The 20,291-nt window shown below is 34.9% G+C and overlaps 1 protein-coding gene across 11 annotated transcripts in view; it reads left to right on the forward strand.

Moving 5' to 3' along the window:
• CADPS2 (calcium dependent secretion activator 2) overlaps positions 1–20,291 on the forward strand; it is a 708,547-nt gene that overhangs the window by 455,185 nt on the left and 233,071 nt on the right. For all 11 annotated transcript variants that reach the window (XM_078154013.1, XM_078153999.1, XM_078154004.1 and 8 more), the window contains exon 9: positions 4,337–4,403. In XM_078154013.1, coding sequence (XP_078010139.1) covers positions 4,337–4,403 — 67 coding nt within the window. The remainder of the gene's footprint in view (positions 1–4,336; positions 4,404–20,291) is intronic.

Here is a 20,291-nt window from a genome sequence, read left to right on the forward strand (position 1 = left end):
CACTGTGCTAAGTACTAAGTATACGTATAAAAGAGGAGGGGAGTAAAGTCCCTGCCTTGCCATGTTCATGGGAGTTCACATTTTTAGGAGGGAGACAAGACAGGAGAAGTACAGCCATCTGGGAAGCTCTAAGTTGCTGCCTTCTGCATTCTCTCTAAGTGAAGGATCCAGAAAGAACTTTCCACTGCTTCCAGCCTCTACAATTATCTCTCTTTTTGGAGTTAGAATAATTGACATTTCAAATGGTGGTATGCTGAGCATTTTCAAAAATGTATTACATTGGTTTATTAATATCACATTAAAATAAAAGAAGAAACAATGTTACAATTTAAATATAATTATGGATAATTATGTCTTCTTCAGAATTTCAAATACAGGTCTTATCTAAAAGTAAATGGTTATAACCTAAATATACTCAAGTTGTACATATGTACAATTATATAACACACCTTTAAAAAAAAAGGGATGATTTAAATAATTGGAGAGATATACAATGCTTGTGCTTAGGCCATGTTCATATAACAGAGGTGACAATGGCACTTGAATGTAGACCTGATGTTATTATAACCATACTATGATGTAGCACTTTATAAAAGTAGACGAAATAAAATTAATTTGGAAGAATTAAAGGGCTAAAGTCTCAAGGGAAATAATTTTTAAAGTGGGAATGTAGAGAGAATAGAACTTTCAGACTTCAAATTAAATTATTTATCAAAAGAAATATTTTGCATGGAAACACTTATGTGAACTGATGCAAAGTGAAATGAGCAGAAGTAGGAGAACATAATATATAATAACAGCAATATTATATGATGATCTCCTATGAATAAATTAGCTATTTTCAACAATACAATGATCCAAGACAGGGCTTATCATGAAAAGTGCTATTCATCTCCAGAGAAACAACTGGTAGAGCCTCCACGTAGTTCAAAGATACTTTTTATTTACCTTATTTTTCTTGGGTTTTTTTGTCTGTGTTTTCTTTCACAGATTGATTTACATGGAATTGTGTTTTGCATGACTACATGTGTGTAACCTGCATAAAATTGCTTGCCTTCTCAATGGGCTGGAGAGTCAGGGGACTCAAAATTTAAAAAAAAAATAAATAAAAAAGAATGTTAAAATCATTTTTATATGTAATTTAGGAAAAATAAAATATTAAATAAGGTTTTTTAAAAAAATAAATGTTTTATAGTGGTCTGAAATTAGAAAAATAGATAAATAGAAAATTCTATATCAGACTCAATAACCCAATGTTTAATAAACTTGTGAATATAAATTACTTGGAGAAGAACTCCCTATTTGGCCAAAACAGCTGGGAAAACTGAAAAGTAATTTGTTAGAAAATTATTTTTGATCAATATTTTTTGCCCACATACCAAATAAACTCAAAATGGGTACGTGACATGTATATAAAAGTACACACCATTAAAAAATGGAAGAGAATCAAACCAGTTACATTTCACAGATGTGGCTAGGGATGTTAACCCAAGGATAGAAGCGAACACAAAAGATGAGATAAATTTTGGTTATATAAAATTAAAGCTATTATACAAACAAAATCAATGGAACTAGAATAAAAATTGAAACTGTCATTTGGGAGTAGTATTTGTATGTTATTTCTAAGGGTTTGATATCCAAAAAGTACAGGAAGTTTTAATTATCTAGAGCACTAAGAAATTAAGTGACTTCCCCAGGGTCACAAAATCAGTATGTGAACTCAAAGCTTCCTGGCTTCAAGATGAGCTCTCCATACTCCATGCCACACTGCCTTTTACTAGAGAAGTAGCACAAACATATAGGGCCAAGAGCAATTATACAAAAGACAAGTGGTCAAAGAACATGAGCAAATTGCTATCAAAAGAATTACAGAGTAGTAATAACCATTTGTTAGTTACACTACTAATGAAAGAAATGAATGCAATTAAACAGCTTTGAGGTTTCACTTCAAATCCAGCAAACTGGCAAAAGATGGACAAAGTCATTATTGGAGAGCTGTGAAAAAGGCACTCTAATTCACTGAGCTTTCAATTTGTCCAGTCGTGATGGAAAGTAATTTAGAATTTGAACTTAAATGCCTATACTCTTTGGCCCAGAGATTTCACTGCTAGTCAAATAATCCCAGGAAAGTTAGAAATATAAAAAAAGTTTTTATATATAACAGCAGTACTATTTGTGGTAGCAAAAAATTATAAACAAAAATAGGTGTATATTAATTGGGGAATGACTAAATAAATTTTATATGTAATGCAATAAAATATTAGTGTATCATGAGAAATAAAAAAATAGTAAGGATTCAGAGAAGCATGAGGAGACTTATTTGAAGGGATCTGAGTGAAGTGAGCAGAGTAAGGAAAACAATATGCACAATGACTACAATGATATAAATGGAAAAACAACCCAAAAAAAAGATATTGAAAGCTATATAATTGTAGTGTCAAGCGTGGCTCTAAAGAAAAAGTTGAGAAAATACACCTTCTCCTTCCAGAGATGGGAAACTCTTGGCATGAAATATTCAGATACATGGTCAATCTATTGTTTGGTTTTGCTGACCTGCTTTCTCTGTCTTTTTTAATTGTTTCTTAAAGGGATGGGCCACAGGGTAAAGGTGAGAATAAGCAAATATTTGGAAATGAAGGTAATATTAAAAAAACAAAAGATATCAATAAAAACAAGATAAAAATAAATTCTTATCTTGTAAAAGTGATTGTTTAATAATACATCATAAAATGTCGTATCCCCCTCTTACATGATTTTCAGTCCTATTTGTTTCTTGATAATCTGTAGAAATGTGTTTCCGATTTTAAATTTCATTCCATTATTCTCAAATGTCAGAATGCATGAAACTGAATCAGAAGGGAAATATGCACTATGTTCACATTTACTTAATTTTTGAAATGAGAATATATCTTGTTTACTATCCTTTCTCATAAATTCTTTGTCATTTTCTGTTTGTTATTCTCTTACCTCTTCATTAATAAATGGATCCTCTGTTAGCAAATAAATGCAATCTTGATTGATCAAAATTCCATAATAGCCATTGTAAAAGTTTTTGTTATTGTTGTTAAGTTGTGTACAACTCTATGCGACCGCGTGGACTTTTGTCCATGACATTTTCTTGGCAATGATGCTGGAGTGGTTTGCCATTTCCACCTCTAGTGTGCCCCCATTTTACAGATGAGGAACTGAGGCAAATAAGGGTTAAATGACTTGCCCAGGATCATACAGCTTGTATCTGAGATCAGATTTGAACTCAGATCTCCCGACTCCAAGCCCAGTGTTCTATCTGCTGCACCACTTTGTTGACCATAGGAAAAGTAGTTTTGACCAAGATGCAAAAAGTATGATATCCCTATAAAGTCAGTATCTTAATCATTTTGTAATTTTACAATTTATCATCATAACACCATCAGTCATGGCACATAATGACTTCCTAAAGTTGAAGATATTATTATTCATGTAGATATACTGAGCATAACATTGATTATATAATTTTACAATAATAGGATTGGGATAAGAAGTATAGGAAACTCTTGGATGACAAAATTCCTTCTCACAATAAAGGCCTACACCTTCCCTGTTACTTAGTGTCTTAAGAGAGTCACCTAGAGCACTTAAAAGTAGAATGACTTGCCCAGGGTCACAAAACCAGTATGTGTCAGAGAAGAGATTTGAACCTGATCAAGTCTTTCTAGCTTTGAGGCTAGTTAGTTCTCTATTCACTACAGTATTCTGACTCCCTTTATAATAATGACGATCATAATTATAACCAAACACAATAATTATGTAAAAGCCCAATGTAACATCATTCAGGCATTTGCCAAAGGCACAAAATGAATGTTTAGCACTGATCTGAGCTAGTATTTGGAAAGAATCAGTAACAGTTTGTCCTCTTAGCATATCTTCTTCACATCACCATGTTGCTTAATGTGAGTACATACCAACCAGTTCTGTAGAGCTTCTATGGTGTTATTTCACCCAAATTCGTATTTTAATGGAAACAATTAATGACATAGGAGTTGTCTATATGTTAGATGCTTTCCAAATCCAGATCCCTTCTGTGTATAGCTGTAACTGACATGATGGTGAACAGCCTATACCAGTGCTTTTCTAATCACCTATCCTTGGCTCAGCTGTTTTATTTCACAAAGATTCCAAGTGAATCAACTTTTGCATTTAGTTAATTCTTGCTTTAGAACTTGCAGGAATGAATGGAAGTGACTTTGTACAATGTTGAAAGTGTCACCAAAACAGTAACAAGAAAAACAAGAATCAGTTTAAATTGAACTTTGAAAATGTATAAATCATTCATACATTCTCTTGTTTTTCCTGGCAGATATTTATATGCCCTTGGACAAAAGGTTTGGAAAAGGTGGAAAAAACGATACTTCGTTCTTGTTCAGGTTAGTAAAGTTTTCTCATGTTTCAATTACTTCTAAGTAACCTAGTATATAACAACACTAAAAAATGAAAAAAAAACCCTACTTATTTAGTCAAGTTTTTAAAGAGGCACATTTTTTTAAATGTTCATTTAAACATGCCCAAGACAGTCTGTTCAGCTTCTTAGTGACAGGAAAATATTTTGGACTGTAGTGTTTTAGGATTCTGAAGGCATACTTAATACTTGAATGTATTGGATTTTACTATTTTATTGTATATTTTATTTGCTTTTCTAAAATGTACTCCCCTTAAATGAAATTAATTCATTTTATAGGAAGGGTCTCTATCAAAATAGTGTTGTCTAAATTACCGTTCTGTGGTAAAGTTTGAACATTACGGCTCCCAAAGGAAATACATTTCAGAAGAATCACATATGGAATTACTAGCTTAACTACATAACCTCAAAAATCATGTTTATTCCCATGCTACTGGTCATCTGTATCATATAGATATCACTTTAGTGCAAACAAGGAGAAAGGAAGAAATATTGTTTTCTGTGGCAACATTTATACCATCTTGTGACTGCCCCAAGAAAAATGATTTGGTCTTTTTCTACCTGACCCTATAACAGTTGATTGAAAAGTACAAAACTCAGTAAATCAAGAGTAGTTTGGTTATACAGTGCTTTACAACCTGATTGGTTTTTCTCAATACACGGACTGGTTGTTCTATCATGTCATTTAACTTCACATTGGAAGATGAGGGTGGAATGTACTGATTACTAAGTCATAAATCTAACCACATTATAGTTCACATTGATTCCCTGTCTTATTCCTGTTTTTTCTAATATTTCATCAGAAGAAATGAAATTTAAGCAGTAATTTTTATTATGTTGTCTAACCCCAAAGAAGTAGTATGGCATAGTGGCTAGACTATTGGACTCAGGAAGAGCTGCATTCAGATCTACCTCTGAGGTTTATTTACCATCACTTTGATCCTCTGACAACGCTCTAAGGCTGTCCTTTGAATTACAGCTGGTTTGTGATCTGCTGAAGTAGAATAAGTCCCCACATTGATTAAGTCATAGATTCTTGATGTCTTGAAGAATCCTACTAAAAGATAACTTAGAAATGAGAATAGTCCATGTCCATGGGAAATTTTCTTTCTCTTCTTGATTATTGATATACTAAAACATTTTTCCAAATATACAAAAGTTATATGTGTGAAATTAAATTTGCTTTTCATATATGTGTATACATACATATGAAATTAAATGTACTTTTATATCCAGTAATTCCATTTTAGACATCACAATACTGAACAAAACATGCCTATGGGTGATATCTTTCTCAAATAATTGAATCATATTTGGGTCATATGTAGATCTTATTTACACATGCATACACATAGAACAGGGCTTAAATATACTGAGGTTGTCAGTAGACAGTAATCAGAAAACTTGCTAAAGTTATAAGAACAATTGAAAACTTCCCCACAATTCCATTTATAATGAAAAACCAAATTGAATACACACTTTTTCAAAACCAGGGTATAAATGCATGCAGGTCTAACTAGAATAGCCCATTGGGGAAACTGGGTAGTTTATATTAGCGTGTTTAAAGACAACTCTCCTTGTATCAGCACACAGCTTGGAGGCCGTCCTAGCAGGTTGCATTATTGAAAGGTGAAGGAGTCATTTTTAGTAGGGAGGACAGTATACCCCTGCTGTGTCTGCTGCTGCCATCGGCAGGATGGTGCTCTAGTGATAATGTGAATCTCATCACCACTTGTGAGTGTGTATTATGTGAGTGATATAGCTGGAGATCCTAGCCATCAGCCCAAGAATTTTGCACCCCTAGAAATTGATTGAGAGTAAGAATCTTCCTGCTGCACAGTTGTTATTCGAAGTGAACTCTAAGAGCTAAGAAAGTGTAGACTTTTCAAATACTCTCTGCTACAAACATTTAAATTAAAAGCAAATGCTAGAATAGGGGAGGGAGAGAATGAGGGGAATGTTCTCATTTATGAGTGTGGGAAATGTACCTATAATTTAAGTCAATGCAGTTAGTTCCTAAATAAAAGTAGATACAACCACAGCTTCTTCCTATCTTTTGTCCCTATTTCTCATGTATTCTGAAGATATACTGTAGTATTAAGAAGTGTATTTTAGTATTTCAACTAAAATCAGAAAATTATAAATAGAGAATAAGAGTTTTGCTTTAAAATGGAGTCAAAGGTTTGATTTTTCCATAGTAAATACTATGATGGAGAAGATTCCAAGACATTTTAGCAGGCTTATTCATTTTTCTAGCAGTGATTTAATGTGCTTGTGTAATAATAATAATAATAATAATAATAAAGTTAGAGCAGATGAGGAGAACGAGTTACCCTGATATCACTTATGATAATTTTAAATTTAATAATATTTAAATATATACTTTAAAATTTAGATTTTTAATTTATTTGGATTCATCTCAACAGTCATAAAATATCTCAATATCCTCTTTTTATAGTTGTAATTGATCAAGAAGAATAATTCCTAATGATAATTGCTTTTTTGATCCATATTTAACAAGGTCCCTAAGCACATTCAGGGAAGGCAAAAGATGTAGTAGAAAAAGTACTAGATTAGAAGTCAAAGAATGGGAGCTTGAATCTCACCTCTGGCAGCCGCCTGTATCCCTTGAAATGGCTTTGGGACATCAAGGCAGTGAAAGCATTTGTCCTTTATTTAGCATGTTTTTACTTACACAAAGGAAGACTCAAAGTCTAACATGAGGAACGTGGAATATGGAGGAGGGGATGGAGAGGTGAGGAGGATGGAGATAATTTGTCATATAAATCTCTTCATGATCTAGCCCCTTCCTACACATTACTCCTCCATCTGTCCTACTCTCACCCCTACCAAATACACTGCTATCCAATGACATTGACCTTCTTTCTATTTCTCAAACAAGAGATTACATCTCCCAACCTGTGTGTTTACCTCAGCTGTCCCCTGTGCCAAAATTCTCTTCTTCCTCATCTCTATTTCCTAGCCCCCTGGCTTCCTGTCTAAAATTCCATCTTCTACAAAAAGTCTTTCCCAGTTCCTTTTAATGCTAATGTCTTCCTTCTATTAATTACTTATAGTTTATCTTGTATATATCTTATTTGTACACACAGTTGTTTGCATGTTGACTTCCCTGTTAGACCATGAGCATCTTGAGAGCAAGGACTGGTTATTTTTGTTTGTTTCTGGGCTTTTTCTTATATCTTCATTGCTTAGCACAGTGCCTAACACATAGTAGATGCTTAGGAAGTGCTCATTGACTTGACTTGACTAAGGGAAGTTACAACAAAGGCAGTTTACTGGACCTCAGACTTAATGGTCTTGAAGAATTTGACAAGAAAGAAAAAGGAACTTCAGTGATAGTCCTGAGGAAAGGCAGCTCTTCAACCTGGGTGGTGTACTCCATTTCATATCACTCCTAATTAGTGTGAGATATAGAGTTGTTAAAACTAGGACAACTAGGGTAAATCAGCCAACACATCCCAACTAGGATGTGAGGCAATGAAGTTTTACAATTTCTTGAAAAGGTAGAGAGGATCCAGAGGTAGGAAGAGGAGATAGAGGCAGTCTGTCATAAGAGGAACTGTACCCTGCCCCCTTGCCCCTGCAAAATATATGTATGCATATACACATACACATAAACATGCATACATACACATATCTTATATACACGTACACACACACATACACATATATGTATGTATGTATGTATGTATGTATGTATGTATGTATGTGAATAGGTTTTTTGGACCACCACAAACTCACTTCTGATTTTTGAAGCTCATTTTCCTTAGCTATAAAATGGTGATAACAGCACTTATACTTCCTTCTTCGCAGAGCTGTTGTGAGGATCAGGTGAGTTCCTTTGTTAGCCTAAAAGTGCTATATAAATGTAAGCTTTTTTTCTGGTGGGTGGGGAGGAAGAAAAACGGACCTGTGATTTCATTGGCATAGAGAATTTGAAGGAAATAAACTTTCTAGTCAAACTGCAAAACTTAATGTTTCCCTGTGTTGTCCTACTTCTACCTTCATACCTCCATGGACACATTGCTACCCCGACTGATATATCCCTGACTTTTCCTTCAAGGTCCAGTTCATGTGATACCTCATCTGTCATCCTCTCCATGATCCCTTCTTCCTTCATTTCTAAACTCTTTTACGTAGGTCAGCTTAACTCCTCTTGTATACTTAGTCATTTTCTAGTATGTCTTTTAACTATTTGTGTATCTGGATCACTTGATTGAATTTTTTATTTAAATTTTTACTTCTTATGCTTATATTTTCTTTTTATACCACTTCCATTTTTTAATATATCACTTCTCTTCCCCTACCCAGTGAACCTTTTTCTTGTAACAAAAATATTTTTAAACATATGAGGGGGGGAGGGGGCAGCTAGGTGGTGTAGCAGATAGAGCACCAGGTGTGGAGTCAGGAAAACCTAAGTTCAAATCTGGCCTCAGACACTTACTAGCTATGTGACCCTGAGCAAGGCACTTAACCCCAATTGCCTCAAAAAAAAAAGTTAAAGAAAGGATAGGGGAGAAAAATAATTTGGAAAAACTAATCAATACGTCCATTGATTTTGACAGGTGTTTGTAATATTCCATATCCACAGTCTCCTATCCTTGCCAGAAAGAAAGGGTGATAACCTTCAAAGCAAGGCCAATATATTTTTCCCCATATTTGTGTTACCAGTGCCTACCTCAGGGTCTTGCACATAGTACGCACCTAATAAATGTTTGTTTATAAAATTAAATTAAACCAAAGTTTTTTTAAAGATAATTGTCAGTGAAGATATAGGAGGCTGTCATGTGCACCAAAATAGTTACTTTAATGTTATCCTGGGCAGTTGTATGATTCTGAGCCCTACTGGGGGCATGGCCTACTGTGATTAGAGAAAAAGTCCAACCTGAATGAAGCAGGCTTGTTGTATGACATCACCAGACACAGAAATAGACATCTCCTACTTTATTTTGGCCCTGTATCAAAGTGTTCAGTGCTTGTTGTCAGTGCGTCAGAATCATGACTCCAAGTTGCTGCAAACAACAGCAGGCTATCAAGACATAATGTTAATTAAATATCAGCTGAGTTGGCACAAGATGTAAACAGTCAGCCCATGCCATTGAAGTGATCTGTGTGCTTTACAGATATGCTGCAAGCCCGCTGTCAGTGAGACACAGGCAGGATCTACTTTAAACTAAAATAATAAGAATAAGAGTAATAGTAATAACAGATTCGCTAACAGCACACCTGATGATCACCTGCAGCATACTCTTGTCACACATTGGAGGCAGTTGGAGAATATCATTAATATGCAAGGAACATGAAATTCAGTCACAGGATATAGATAGGCTCATGTTTACACATGGTAATGAAATAACTGACACAGGTGTGAAGTTAACAGACATGTAATGCTGTCAGTGCAAGAAGGAGCTTCTGGGAGAGTGGCTGTCTGCTTCACCAATGTGGTTTGCACTTAACACTTTCCATAGTCATTAAGAATAGAAAACTGAGAGGGAATAGTTAAATGCTTGGGGAAATTACCAGAACTGTTCTGTCTAGTTTTCTGCAGTTGATCCTCTGCTTTTTACTGTCTCATTCTCTGTTTTTAAAAGAGAATAGAGAATCCACTGTGATTTAGAATTAGAAGATGCAGTAGTAGTGGAGGTCTGGCTATGGGCTTTCATCAGACTAGGGAATTCCTCACTGTGGTACACAATAGCCATTTATCGGTAATTTGTCATTTTAAAGCTTTGTCTGCAGCATTGAGGAGTAAAGCAGTTTGCCAAAGGTACATAGCTTATGTGGATGAGACAGGACTTGAATCCAGAAATTCCTAATTTCAAAAGCAAACCCTCTTTCCACCCTGCTGCACTTCTTCTCATACAGTTCCTCTTATATAGAGAGAGAATGATATGGGATTTCCCTGCAAGGGAGGAGAAATGCTATTTTCGTTTTTCAGATTTCATTTTAAAATGATCTTTCTCCTTAGAATGATTTAGTTATTTATTTTTTAAAACTAGGACTCAAACTTCCAGGTAGAAACTTAGTTTTCACTGACTGAGTTTTGGGTTAAATTTTGTAAGATTTTTTTAACTTTTTTTAAAGATTTCACAGAAACTTCCTTCTTTGATTCATAGCCCATATCATTTACTTAAGAGATGAGTATATATATATATGTATGTATATATATATATACACATATATATATGTGTGTGTGTGTGTGTGTGTGTGTGTTTACATACACATATATGTATATATGTGTATAGAGATGTTGCTGTGCAGAGTACATATGTAAACATGGTCTGAGCCAGTCATTTTTTATGGCCAGAACTAAAATATTTCTCTAACTGCAGCTTGGTGGTACAATGAATAAAGCATCAGGTCTGGAGTCAGGAAGATGAGTTGAAATCCTGCCTTAGACACTACTATCTGTGTGGCCTGGGCAAATATCTTAGACTCAGTTTACTTCCATTTCCTCATCTGTAAAATAAGGCTAATTACAGTACTTCCTTCCCAGGGTTGTTACGAGAATCAAATGAGAAAATATTTGTAAAGTGCTTAGTACTGTGCCTGGTACATTGTAGGCACTATATAAATCCTTATTTCTTTCCACCTACCAATTAATAAAGTGAGGGCTAAGTTTCTGTGAGAGAAAAAGAAAATTTGGGGTGAAAAAGGAAGGTTAAAATGGAACCAATCAACGTTTTGTTAAAACTGAACAAACTCTTCCAAACACATTAGCTAAAATGAAAATGAAGACTAGTAAAATGTGACATAATTCTTGGTTACTTAAAAATTCTAATTGGAAATTTATTTAAATTCATTAATTGTGTGCTCTGTACCAAGCATTGTAATAGATGCTACATGCCCCTGCCATTAGAATTTACAAAAAGGAGTGACAAGTATACAAATCAGTGTAATACAAAAAGCAAAATATAAATGCTTTTAAGAAAAATAGGGGGAGATGATTTGCAAAAATCCTTAACCTGGGGTTTGTGAATTTTTAAAAAAATTTATAATTATTTCAATATAATTGGTTTCCTTTGTAATACCATGTATTTTATTTTATGCACTTAAAAAACAGTCTTCTGAGAAGGAATACATAGATTTTCACCAGACTGAAAAAGGAGGCCATAACTCAAAGAGTAAGAACTTCCAATAGAGAGGCTCGACCTCATATTCCATTTGGAAGCAATAGGTAGTCCTCAGTTGGTTTCGTGAAAGAGGTTTGAAATGAACCTAGAAGGATGAGTAGGTTTCTAAGTAAGCAGAGATGATAGGAGAAGGGATTTTACACTTAAGGAAAAGTATTAACAATGGTACAGTGACACTAAAGCAGACTATTTGCCACTAACATTGGGAAAAGCAAATAGTTTACTTTAGCTAGATATAGAATTCTTACAAAGAAACCACTAGGAAATAGGTCTGTGAAAGTTATTGAAAGCCTCGAAAGCCAAAATGAAGAGTTCAATTTGTTGGGTAATGGGGAGTCAATGAAAAATTTTTGAGAAGGGGAATGACATTATCAAAGTTCTATTTTAGAAATAGTAATAATCATTCAGGTTTATATAATATTTTACAGTTTACTAAGTGCTTCCTTCAGAACTCTGTAAGCGTGGCAATTGTTGAGTCGTTTTTAAGTCATCTGACTCTTCATGAGCTCATTTTTTGGAGTTTTCTTGGCAAAGATAGTGGAGTGGTTTGCCATTTCCTCCTCCAGCTCATTTTACAGTTGAGGTAATTGAGGCAGACAGGGTTAAGTGATTTACCCAGGGTAACAAAGAGAGTGTCTGATTTGAACTCATGAAGATGAATATTCCCAATTCCAAGACTAGTGATCGGCCCGCTGTGCCACCCAGCTGTCAAAGAGTGGCAGCGCAAGTATCATTATGCTCATTTTACAAGTTATGATACTGAAGCTCAGGGAAGTGATGAGATTTTTCCCACACCCACATAGCTAGTAAAAGATATAGCTGAGACCCAAACAGGAAAATATGACTGAAGGTAGAAAAACAGGTAGTAAATATGCCAAAACCAGTGCAGTTTAAGGAAGCAGGAGGGGTAGAGAGATTCGGAGAATTACGTAATTACATCAAGGAGATATTTTGTACTTTCATCTCTTGGTGTTTCTGTGAGAACATTTCATGGGTTGCTTCTGTGGTCACCTAAAAGGTAAAGGAGAGGTAGATGGTGCACATGAGCGGTCTTCATTGCTAATGAAGAATTTTACAGGCAAAGTAGTGTAAAAGATCTCTAATGAGTAAAACAAAAATGAGATGTCAGTCATATATAGTGAGACTGAAGGATGGACAATTTGCATGCTCCCTTAGTGTGGGAAGATACTAGGCAAAACCTCAAGCAGGTTAGGTGGAGCCCCTGGAAGACTAATGGATGTATTTAGCTGAGATTTACACAAGAGGAGAAGGCATGGATAAATTATATTTTTAAATGTCAGAAAGCATACATATATTGATAAAGTCACAGATACTCTGCTGTATTGAAAGCACCTCATTGCACAGTAGGATGACAGACAGTGTGTAATAATAAATGCTATTAATCTATAGTATTTACCCTCAGAAGATTAAAAAACTGAATTATATTTAACTCTTCCTGATTACTTTGCAGGTATAAAATGAATATTAACATGCATTAAGAGCATAAAGTAGAATGAAGGAGAATGATACTGTCCTCTCTTTTTACAATAAATTGTTTGGTTTGAGCCTTTTCTCAGACCCTCTTAGAGACAAGCTCCTTTTCCTTGCCACTGCCCCGTTTCCTCAGGTGAAGATGAAAAACATCTTTTATCATGTTGTTTCAATCTTAAAGTTCTCTCTTTAGAATTTCTGGTTTTCCTTGGAAAGTAACTATGTGGCTGGCAGTTAATAAATAAGTATTTATTAGTCATTAAATATTTGTTAAACGCTTGTTCTTTGATAATCAGCAAATATATAATATAGTTATAAGATATTAATCTATGATATTAAGAAGTAATGATTGGGATACACACATTTATTAGTTTTCTGAGGCTTTTTTAAAAAAGCAACTTGTATTAGCAAAAGATTTTAAGTGAATGTTGAAGTTGACTTATATAGGAACATTTCAGTCCTAAAAACAAATTCTCTGTTTGACTCTTTGAAATACATGCAAAGCATCTTTGTTATTGATTAGTCAAGTATCAAATTTCCTGTAACTCTGCACTCTTGTGAAATGGTATTAACAGTGTTTGGCAAGCAAATGATAAGATCATACTTCTTTTTCATCCATCCTGGCCTTGAGGGAGAACTGTGTTTTCCTGGATTACGAGCAGCTCTGATTTTCTAATATCTCTAGCTGTAGCTTTGACTTCTGCCAATACTGTTTTCAGCTGAGGATTTGCTTTAAGCCTTAATCTTTACAGAAATGAGCCAGTGGGAGTGGCCAAGCTACCAGCCGTTAACACAGTTCCTGGAGCAGGGATATAGCATAGAGTCTTGAAAATTGTGGTCTCTCTTATAGTTAGCACATAAAAGTGTAGATCTAGGGGACAGGTGTTGAACAGGCTGACAGTTGAAAGCAAAATAGGTTTCCCTTGCCAGATGCAGAAACCTTACGAAACCACAGCAACCTAAGGGGTCCTGCTAAGATCAATAAAAAGCAAAGAGGGGGCTGATTATACTCTATCCATAGATCTGAGGTCAATGTGCACTCTTTCACTGTGAATGCGTTTTTTACAGAGAGAGTAAAGGTAGGTTGGATTAGGCATATTAAATGTTCAGCTTAGCTATGTCTTTCTCTTGCAGAGATTTTTGTTTGCAAAAAAATAATAAATTGGTTAAGCTTTGTTGAGTATTATATCAGTAAGCTACACAGTGAAAACAAATACAAGGCTAAAGAATTCAGAACAGGTGGTACCACCTGTTTCAGTCTAATCCCAGCCCCAACAATCTGCCACCTAGATGCGTGGCAGAGTAGAGAATCTGAGAGTGACTCATAGATAGGAGCAGAGAGAACCAGTTGTGACTCTGGCTTTGATACTGAGTCTTTCTTGTAGGAGGGTTATTATAATAATCAGTGCCAGTGGATATTGACAACTCTGTCTGTGTGAACCAACTATAGAAAATCTACCCCCAAAAAACCTTTGCCTCCTTGGCTGGAAAGCTAATAGTTTCAAGTTCAAAACTGCAGTCTAGATGGATGTATATGAATTGATGCTGCTGATGCATTTGCTGTAGAAATTTGTTTGAGTAAGAGCAGAACCCAAAAGGTGATGTGGAAGAGCGCTCCCCCAAAAGATTATAGGAAGCACAATAAAAGTGGAGGTGGTTTGGCCCTAGTTGCTAGGGAAATAGAAGTTGGAATGGTCTTGAGTTGCCGCCTTTGGGATATATAAGCATGCTGAAAACCAAAATGCACCATTTTCTGTTATCAAGCTGGTCAAATATCCTAATTGCTCGTGACAACTCTAATGGTAGTTAGTATTTTATTACTGTCCCATCTGCACTCCCTGTTACTTCTTTAGACCCAATTAACTTTGTCAGATTATGTTGGCTGAGACTGAGCCATCAAAATGAACAAAAACTTTAAAAAAAAGCATAACACCAAGGATCAAGAATTACTTGATCACTATCAACTTTAATTTACTTTTATTGGATTAGGAAGGAGTTGGGATTTTAGAAACAGGATGATTTGGTCAAAGCTCGCCCCTTTGCACAGCTTTTCATTCATACTTAATGCTTCAAAATTATTTTACTTTAAAAAGTTAAGCTTTACCCTTTGCTAAATAAGCTCAGATTTCAAACTCAAATGCTCAATTAGAGATTGAGAGTAAAAAATAAAACAGAAACATCAATTTATGCAACAAAATTCTTTGTCAAATGGGAGATAAACTTAACAGGGCTTTTCACCTGCAAGGCCAATTTTAAATGGTTTTAAAACACAAGTATATTTTCAGTACACGTGAAATAGCATCATGCCCTTGACAAATAGACTGGATCAAAGATTTACAAGAATCTTTTGGAGTGAGTAACTTATTTTATTTGTTTTTTAGACAACCAAGATCTTCCATTATGATGACAAATCCTTCTAGAGAGAGAGAGAATGGCATACTAGAGAGAGGCTTGACCTGCAAGTCAGGAAGACCTGGGTTTCCTTCCTCTGAAACACATTAGCCTTTTGACTACAGGCAATCCACTTTAATTTTCAATGTCTGAGAAAACCTAAAAGATACTGAGTTGCCTATCTGCATTTACAGAGAGATTTCCACACCAGGAGCTTCCTATACTGAGTAACTCCAGGTCTGAACATATAAACTTGGTTGTCGCAAAAGTCTTAGCACAGATAGCTAATATTTATGTCACGTTATAAGATTTGCAAAGTACTTTACATAATGTTATGTCTAACAGTATAAGCAGATACCACCATCAACTAAAGAAGTATAGATCTGAACACTTCATCTTCCCTCCACCTCTTCAAAGAGCTCCAGTCACTCGTTAATATCTCTAGGATCAAATATATAGTTTTGTTTTTGTTTTTATTTTTTTTTTTGTCATTCAAAGCTCTTTGTGACGTGGTCTCTTCCCACCTTTCTAGTCTCCTCATACTTTCTTTTCCTCCAAGAACTCTATATTCCATCTGGACTTCTTGAAGTTTCTTGAGCATAACATTGAATATTCCTTCTCTGTGCCTTCACACTAGTTGTCCCCCATATCTGAATTGTTCTACCCTCTTAACTCCACATTTTGGTTTTCCTGACTTTCTTCAAACCTCACCTATTCCAGAAGGCCTTTCTAGGCCCTTCTAGCTTTTACTGTCCTCCCTGCTCAAACTGCCTTGTGTCTATTCTGTGTATATCTGCTTTGTATCTAGTTGCTTAGATGCCTACTTATCCATTAAAATGTAAGCTCTTTGACAGTAGCAGCTATGTTTTTGGCCCTTCTTGGTATCCTTAGCATGTACCATAGTGCCTGGCAAATAGTAAGTATTTAATAAATATTTTTTTTACTTAACTTGAAAAATAAAAATGTATTACCCTAATATATATGCCACAACAATAAAGCATTGACATCAAATATGTGTTTTAGGCAATAACATTAGCTAATATTTCCATTTCACTTTACAATGTGTCATTTCTTATAAAAGCCCTGTTATCTAGGCAATTATCATTATCTCTTTTGCAGACAGTGAGACCAAAAAGGTTAAATGACTTGCCCAGTGTTGTATGGCTAATCATGACTAAGGCAGAATGCAGGATGAAGTCTTCTGACTCCAAGTTCACTAAATACAGCTGCCTGAATACCCATGAGTTCTCTGATTTCGGATAGGGCTACGGCAGAAAAGATATCAGAAATAAGCATACTCCTTCAAAATGTTCCTTAGAAGGTTAGAAATTTCTAGGAAAGTTCTAATAATGGAGAGAACTTGATATTTGGAATATATAGTGGTAGAGTAGGAGATTTTATTTATTTTTTTTAAATGTCAGTTCCTTCTGTCCAACTTACTCTTTCTCTAGAACTGTAGGGATCCCACCCCCAACTCTCCCCCATACCTACACACAAAAGCAAAATCCCTGGAGTTCTTTAAGGGGTATGGCCCTGACTAGATAGAAAGGTAAACATAAAAAACAAACATGCCAATCTATTGGCCCTTGAGTGAAATTCCCTTAAGGATCTAAAAAGGATTCTATCATGTGCTAATAATACTATGCCAAAGTACTCAGGTATTGCTGATTGAGTTTGATTCCTTATGTTTACTAAATCCTGACATTCTTACTCATACTCCTGTCCTCATAACCCATCCTCAAAGATTTCCTTGACAAAGAACTCAACAGCCATGAGATTCAGACCACATTTACTCCATCTGTTGGTAATTGCTCCCAATATGACAATTGCCTAAATGCCCAGAGCCAACCCTAGCCCTTGGATATCATCTATGGTGTCTGTTTTTAAATATAAACTTCTTATCTGGCCCCTTAGGTTTCTTCTGTGCAATTCTGCTGTTTTATAGTGACAAAGAGCTGGAGACTTCAGGGGTACCCATAAATTAGGGTTTGACTGAACAAATAGTAGCGTATAATTTTAATAGAATATTATTGGGCCATAAGAAATAAAAAAGAGATGGTTTCAAGCCATCCTACAAAGACTTGGATCAACTGATGTAGGGTGAAAGGAGCAGATCCTGGAGAGTGATTTATACAAACAACAAAATTCTAAAGCAAAATGACTTTGAAAAATTTTGGAGCTCTGGTCTGCTGGTAAGCCACAATTACAAAGACTTGATGATGAAACATGCTACCTACTTCCTAAGAGAAGTGATGAACTCAAGGTACAAAATAAGAGATACATTTCTATTTTTAGACAATGAGGGGATTTGTTTTGCTTAACTATGTATACTTTGTACAAGGGCTTAAATTTTCTTTCTTTAGATTGGGGAGGAATGAGGAGAGAGTTGGAAGGGAGAAGGGGACTTAACATAATGTTACAATTTTTTTAAATAAAAAAGACAGTTAATAAATAATTTTAAATGCATAAGAGAGAACAGAATGAAAGTCCATAGGAAATATGGACAAACAGGACAGCTTGGTAAATAACATGTTGAATTTCTTATTTGCTTAAAGAGAAAAACAAGCCATCTATAATACAGATGCATAGATTTGCATATGGTTTTTTTTTCTGCTCTGTTTTGTTATTTTAAAATGTGTATCTTTGGTGTTAGAGTTCTTTTTTTAAATTTAACTAAAATAATTTTAAAATAGTAAGGCACTGCTTTTTGTTAATAAAAATTTATTCAAATCTGGGAGTAAATGGAGGTGATGTAGCTCATAGGGATCATAGGCTTCTATTTAGTTTTCCTAACAGACTTTTCCAAGTCTAATACAAATAAGGTAGGGGATCTTTAAGTGAGTTAGCTGAATCCCATTGGAAAACAGATGCTTCAAGCTACAGAAAAAGCTGTTTTATCTGGCATTTTTCCAGTTGGGAAGCTCTAGAAATATCTGTTATCCTTTTGTATACATTTTAAATCTAGTAATCTTGCCCAGGTTAATTTAGAATATTCTCAGATTGGTTTAGGGTTAGTGAGTGTTTGTTGTTACTATTGTTTTTGAGGAAAGAAGTACAAATTGAACTGCCTCTTGGTGGTTTCACAAACAATGGTGATTTTCATGCAAAACACTGCTCTTTTATTCACTTTCTAAGTCTAAGTAGGGAAAGCTAGAGGAATTGTAAAGATCTCCATCACCTAGGGTACCAGGAATTAAATCTTAGTTAACTAGAAGTGTTGATTAATTCAGACAGCACCAATGCTTCTAACCCCTGCTCTTCCTCCAACATCCTTTTACCAAATGCCAAACTGAATAATTAACGTTAACTTTCTAGTCATTGAAATGAACATCTGACATAATAGGATATAGATATAGTTGCCTTTCTTCTGTGTAATACAAGTCTCTTTTTTTAATAGTTCAGAACGATAAGAGTTAGTATGATTTGTTTTTTTGTGGGGAAAGGAGGGAGGGTGAAGATACTGTATACTAGAAGAACTGAGTTCTAAATTTGGTTTGGCCACTAGCAAATAACTTTGCCTGAATTTTCTGTCAAATGAGGGAGTTAAAGCATTTGACCTCTAAGTTCCCTTAAGGATCTAAAATACTGTGAATCTATGATGTGCTAATAACACTATTAGAAACTCTTCTAATTCAGCATCTTTAGATCTGATATTTCAGAAATGTAACATATCATAGTTTCCTTCCAATCCAAATCAATTCATGAAGTGGTCCCGGGAAACAAATTTTGTAGGTCTCACAATCCACGCATCTTCAAATCATTCCCCTTCTCAAAATCCTCAAGTACATAATGGCAAATTTCAACAAACTCTGAAATTTGTGGATATTTTTGAAACCATGTTTCAATACAGGCATCCATCCTAATTAAATCATACTATAATGCTAAGATGAATATGTTGACAGAAGAAAGTGATAACTGGCACATCTACCTACAATTCTACTGAAGCATGTATAAATGAAAAAAAAATGTATTTCCAATTGACTAGCATGCTTTCTCTCAATTTTTAATTGCTCTTCAATTCACAGATAACTTTACTTAGCCTTTAGCTTCCTTGCAATTACTTAATGATTCATAAAGCACTTAAGTGTACCAAGAGATATCACAATTTACAATAACTCTACATCTTTCATGAAGGGAAATATCTTTTCTACCATTTTTAGATTAATTGCCCCCATAATTTAGCTATTTTCTGAGTTCTGTTTTTTTAATGGTTTGCCTGAAAGCAAAACATGCCTGTGAACATGGCTGAAGGGCTATTGAAATTGATTCATAACGAAAAATATTTATTACTCTGAAAGACAAGAAATGATTACTTGAGATGGGAAGATAGAAGTTGGAGCAACAGAAACTATTAATGTTCTTTCTGAATAAGATAAATATATTTGAATGTTTCTGTAAAAATAACTCTTAATTCTCCTTGTGGCAAATACATTTATCCATTTTTCATGGAAGGAGAATCCAAGATGAAAGGTAAAATCACATTCACTTACCACAAAATCAGTGAATGAAATGAACAACAAAGAAATGGGCTGAGGAGGGTGAAGGGGGCAAGTTTGTACAGGATCTTGAAGACAGGGGCAAAGTTTTTACTAGGTTGTGAAATGAATAAGAAACGAGATTCTCAAGATGAAGGTGATGTTTTCCTACTTCTGAGTTCAGGTAAATAAATGAAAAGAAGTGGATGAAACTTGCTGGATTTTCTAGCGAAGGCAAGTTTCACTGCGGTAGTTGTGTGCTTCAAATAATAATTGCTGGAGATTTTTGCTCTCCATGCAGGGAAGATAGACATTCCTGCCGTCCTCATCTCGCTCTCAGCTGGG

Source organism: Phascolarctos cinereus, unplaced genomic scaffold (genome assembly GCF_003287225.1).
Source record: "Phascolarctos cinereus isolate Bilbo 61053 unplaced genomic scaffold, phaCin_HiC Scaffold_1;HRSCAF=81, whole genome shotgun sequence".
In the NCBI taxonomy this organism is placed as follows: Eukaryota; Metazoa; Chordata; class Mammalia; order Diprotodontia; family Phascolarctidae; genus Phascolarctos; species Phascolarctos cinereus.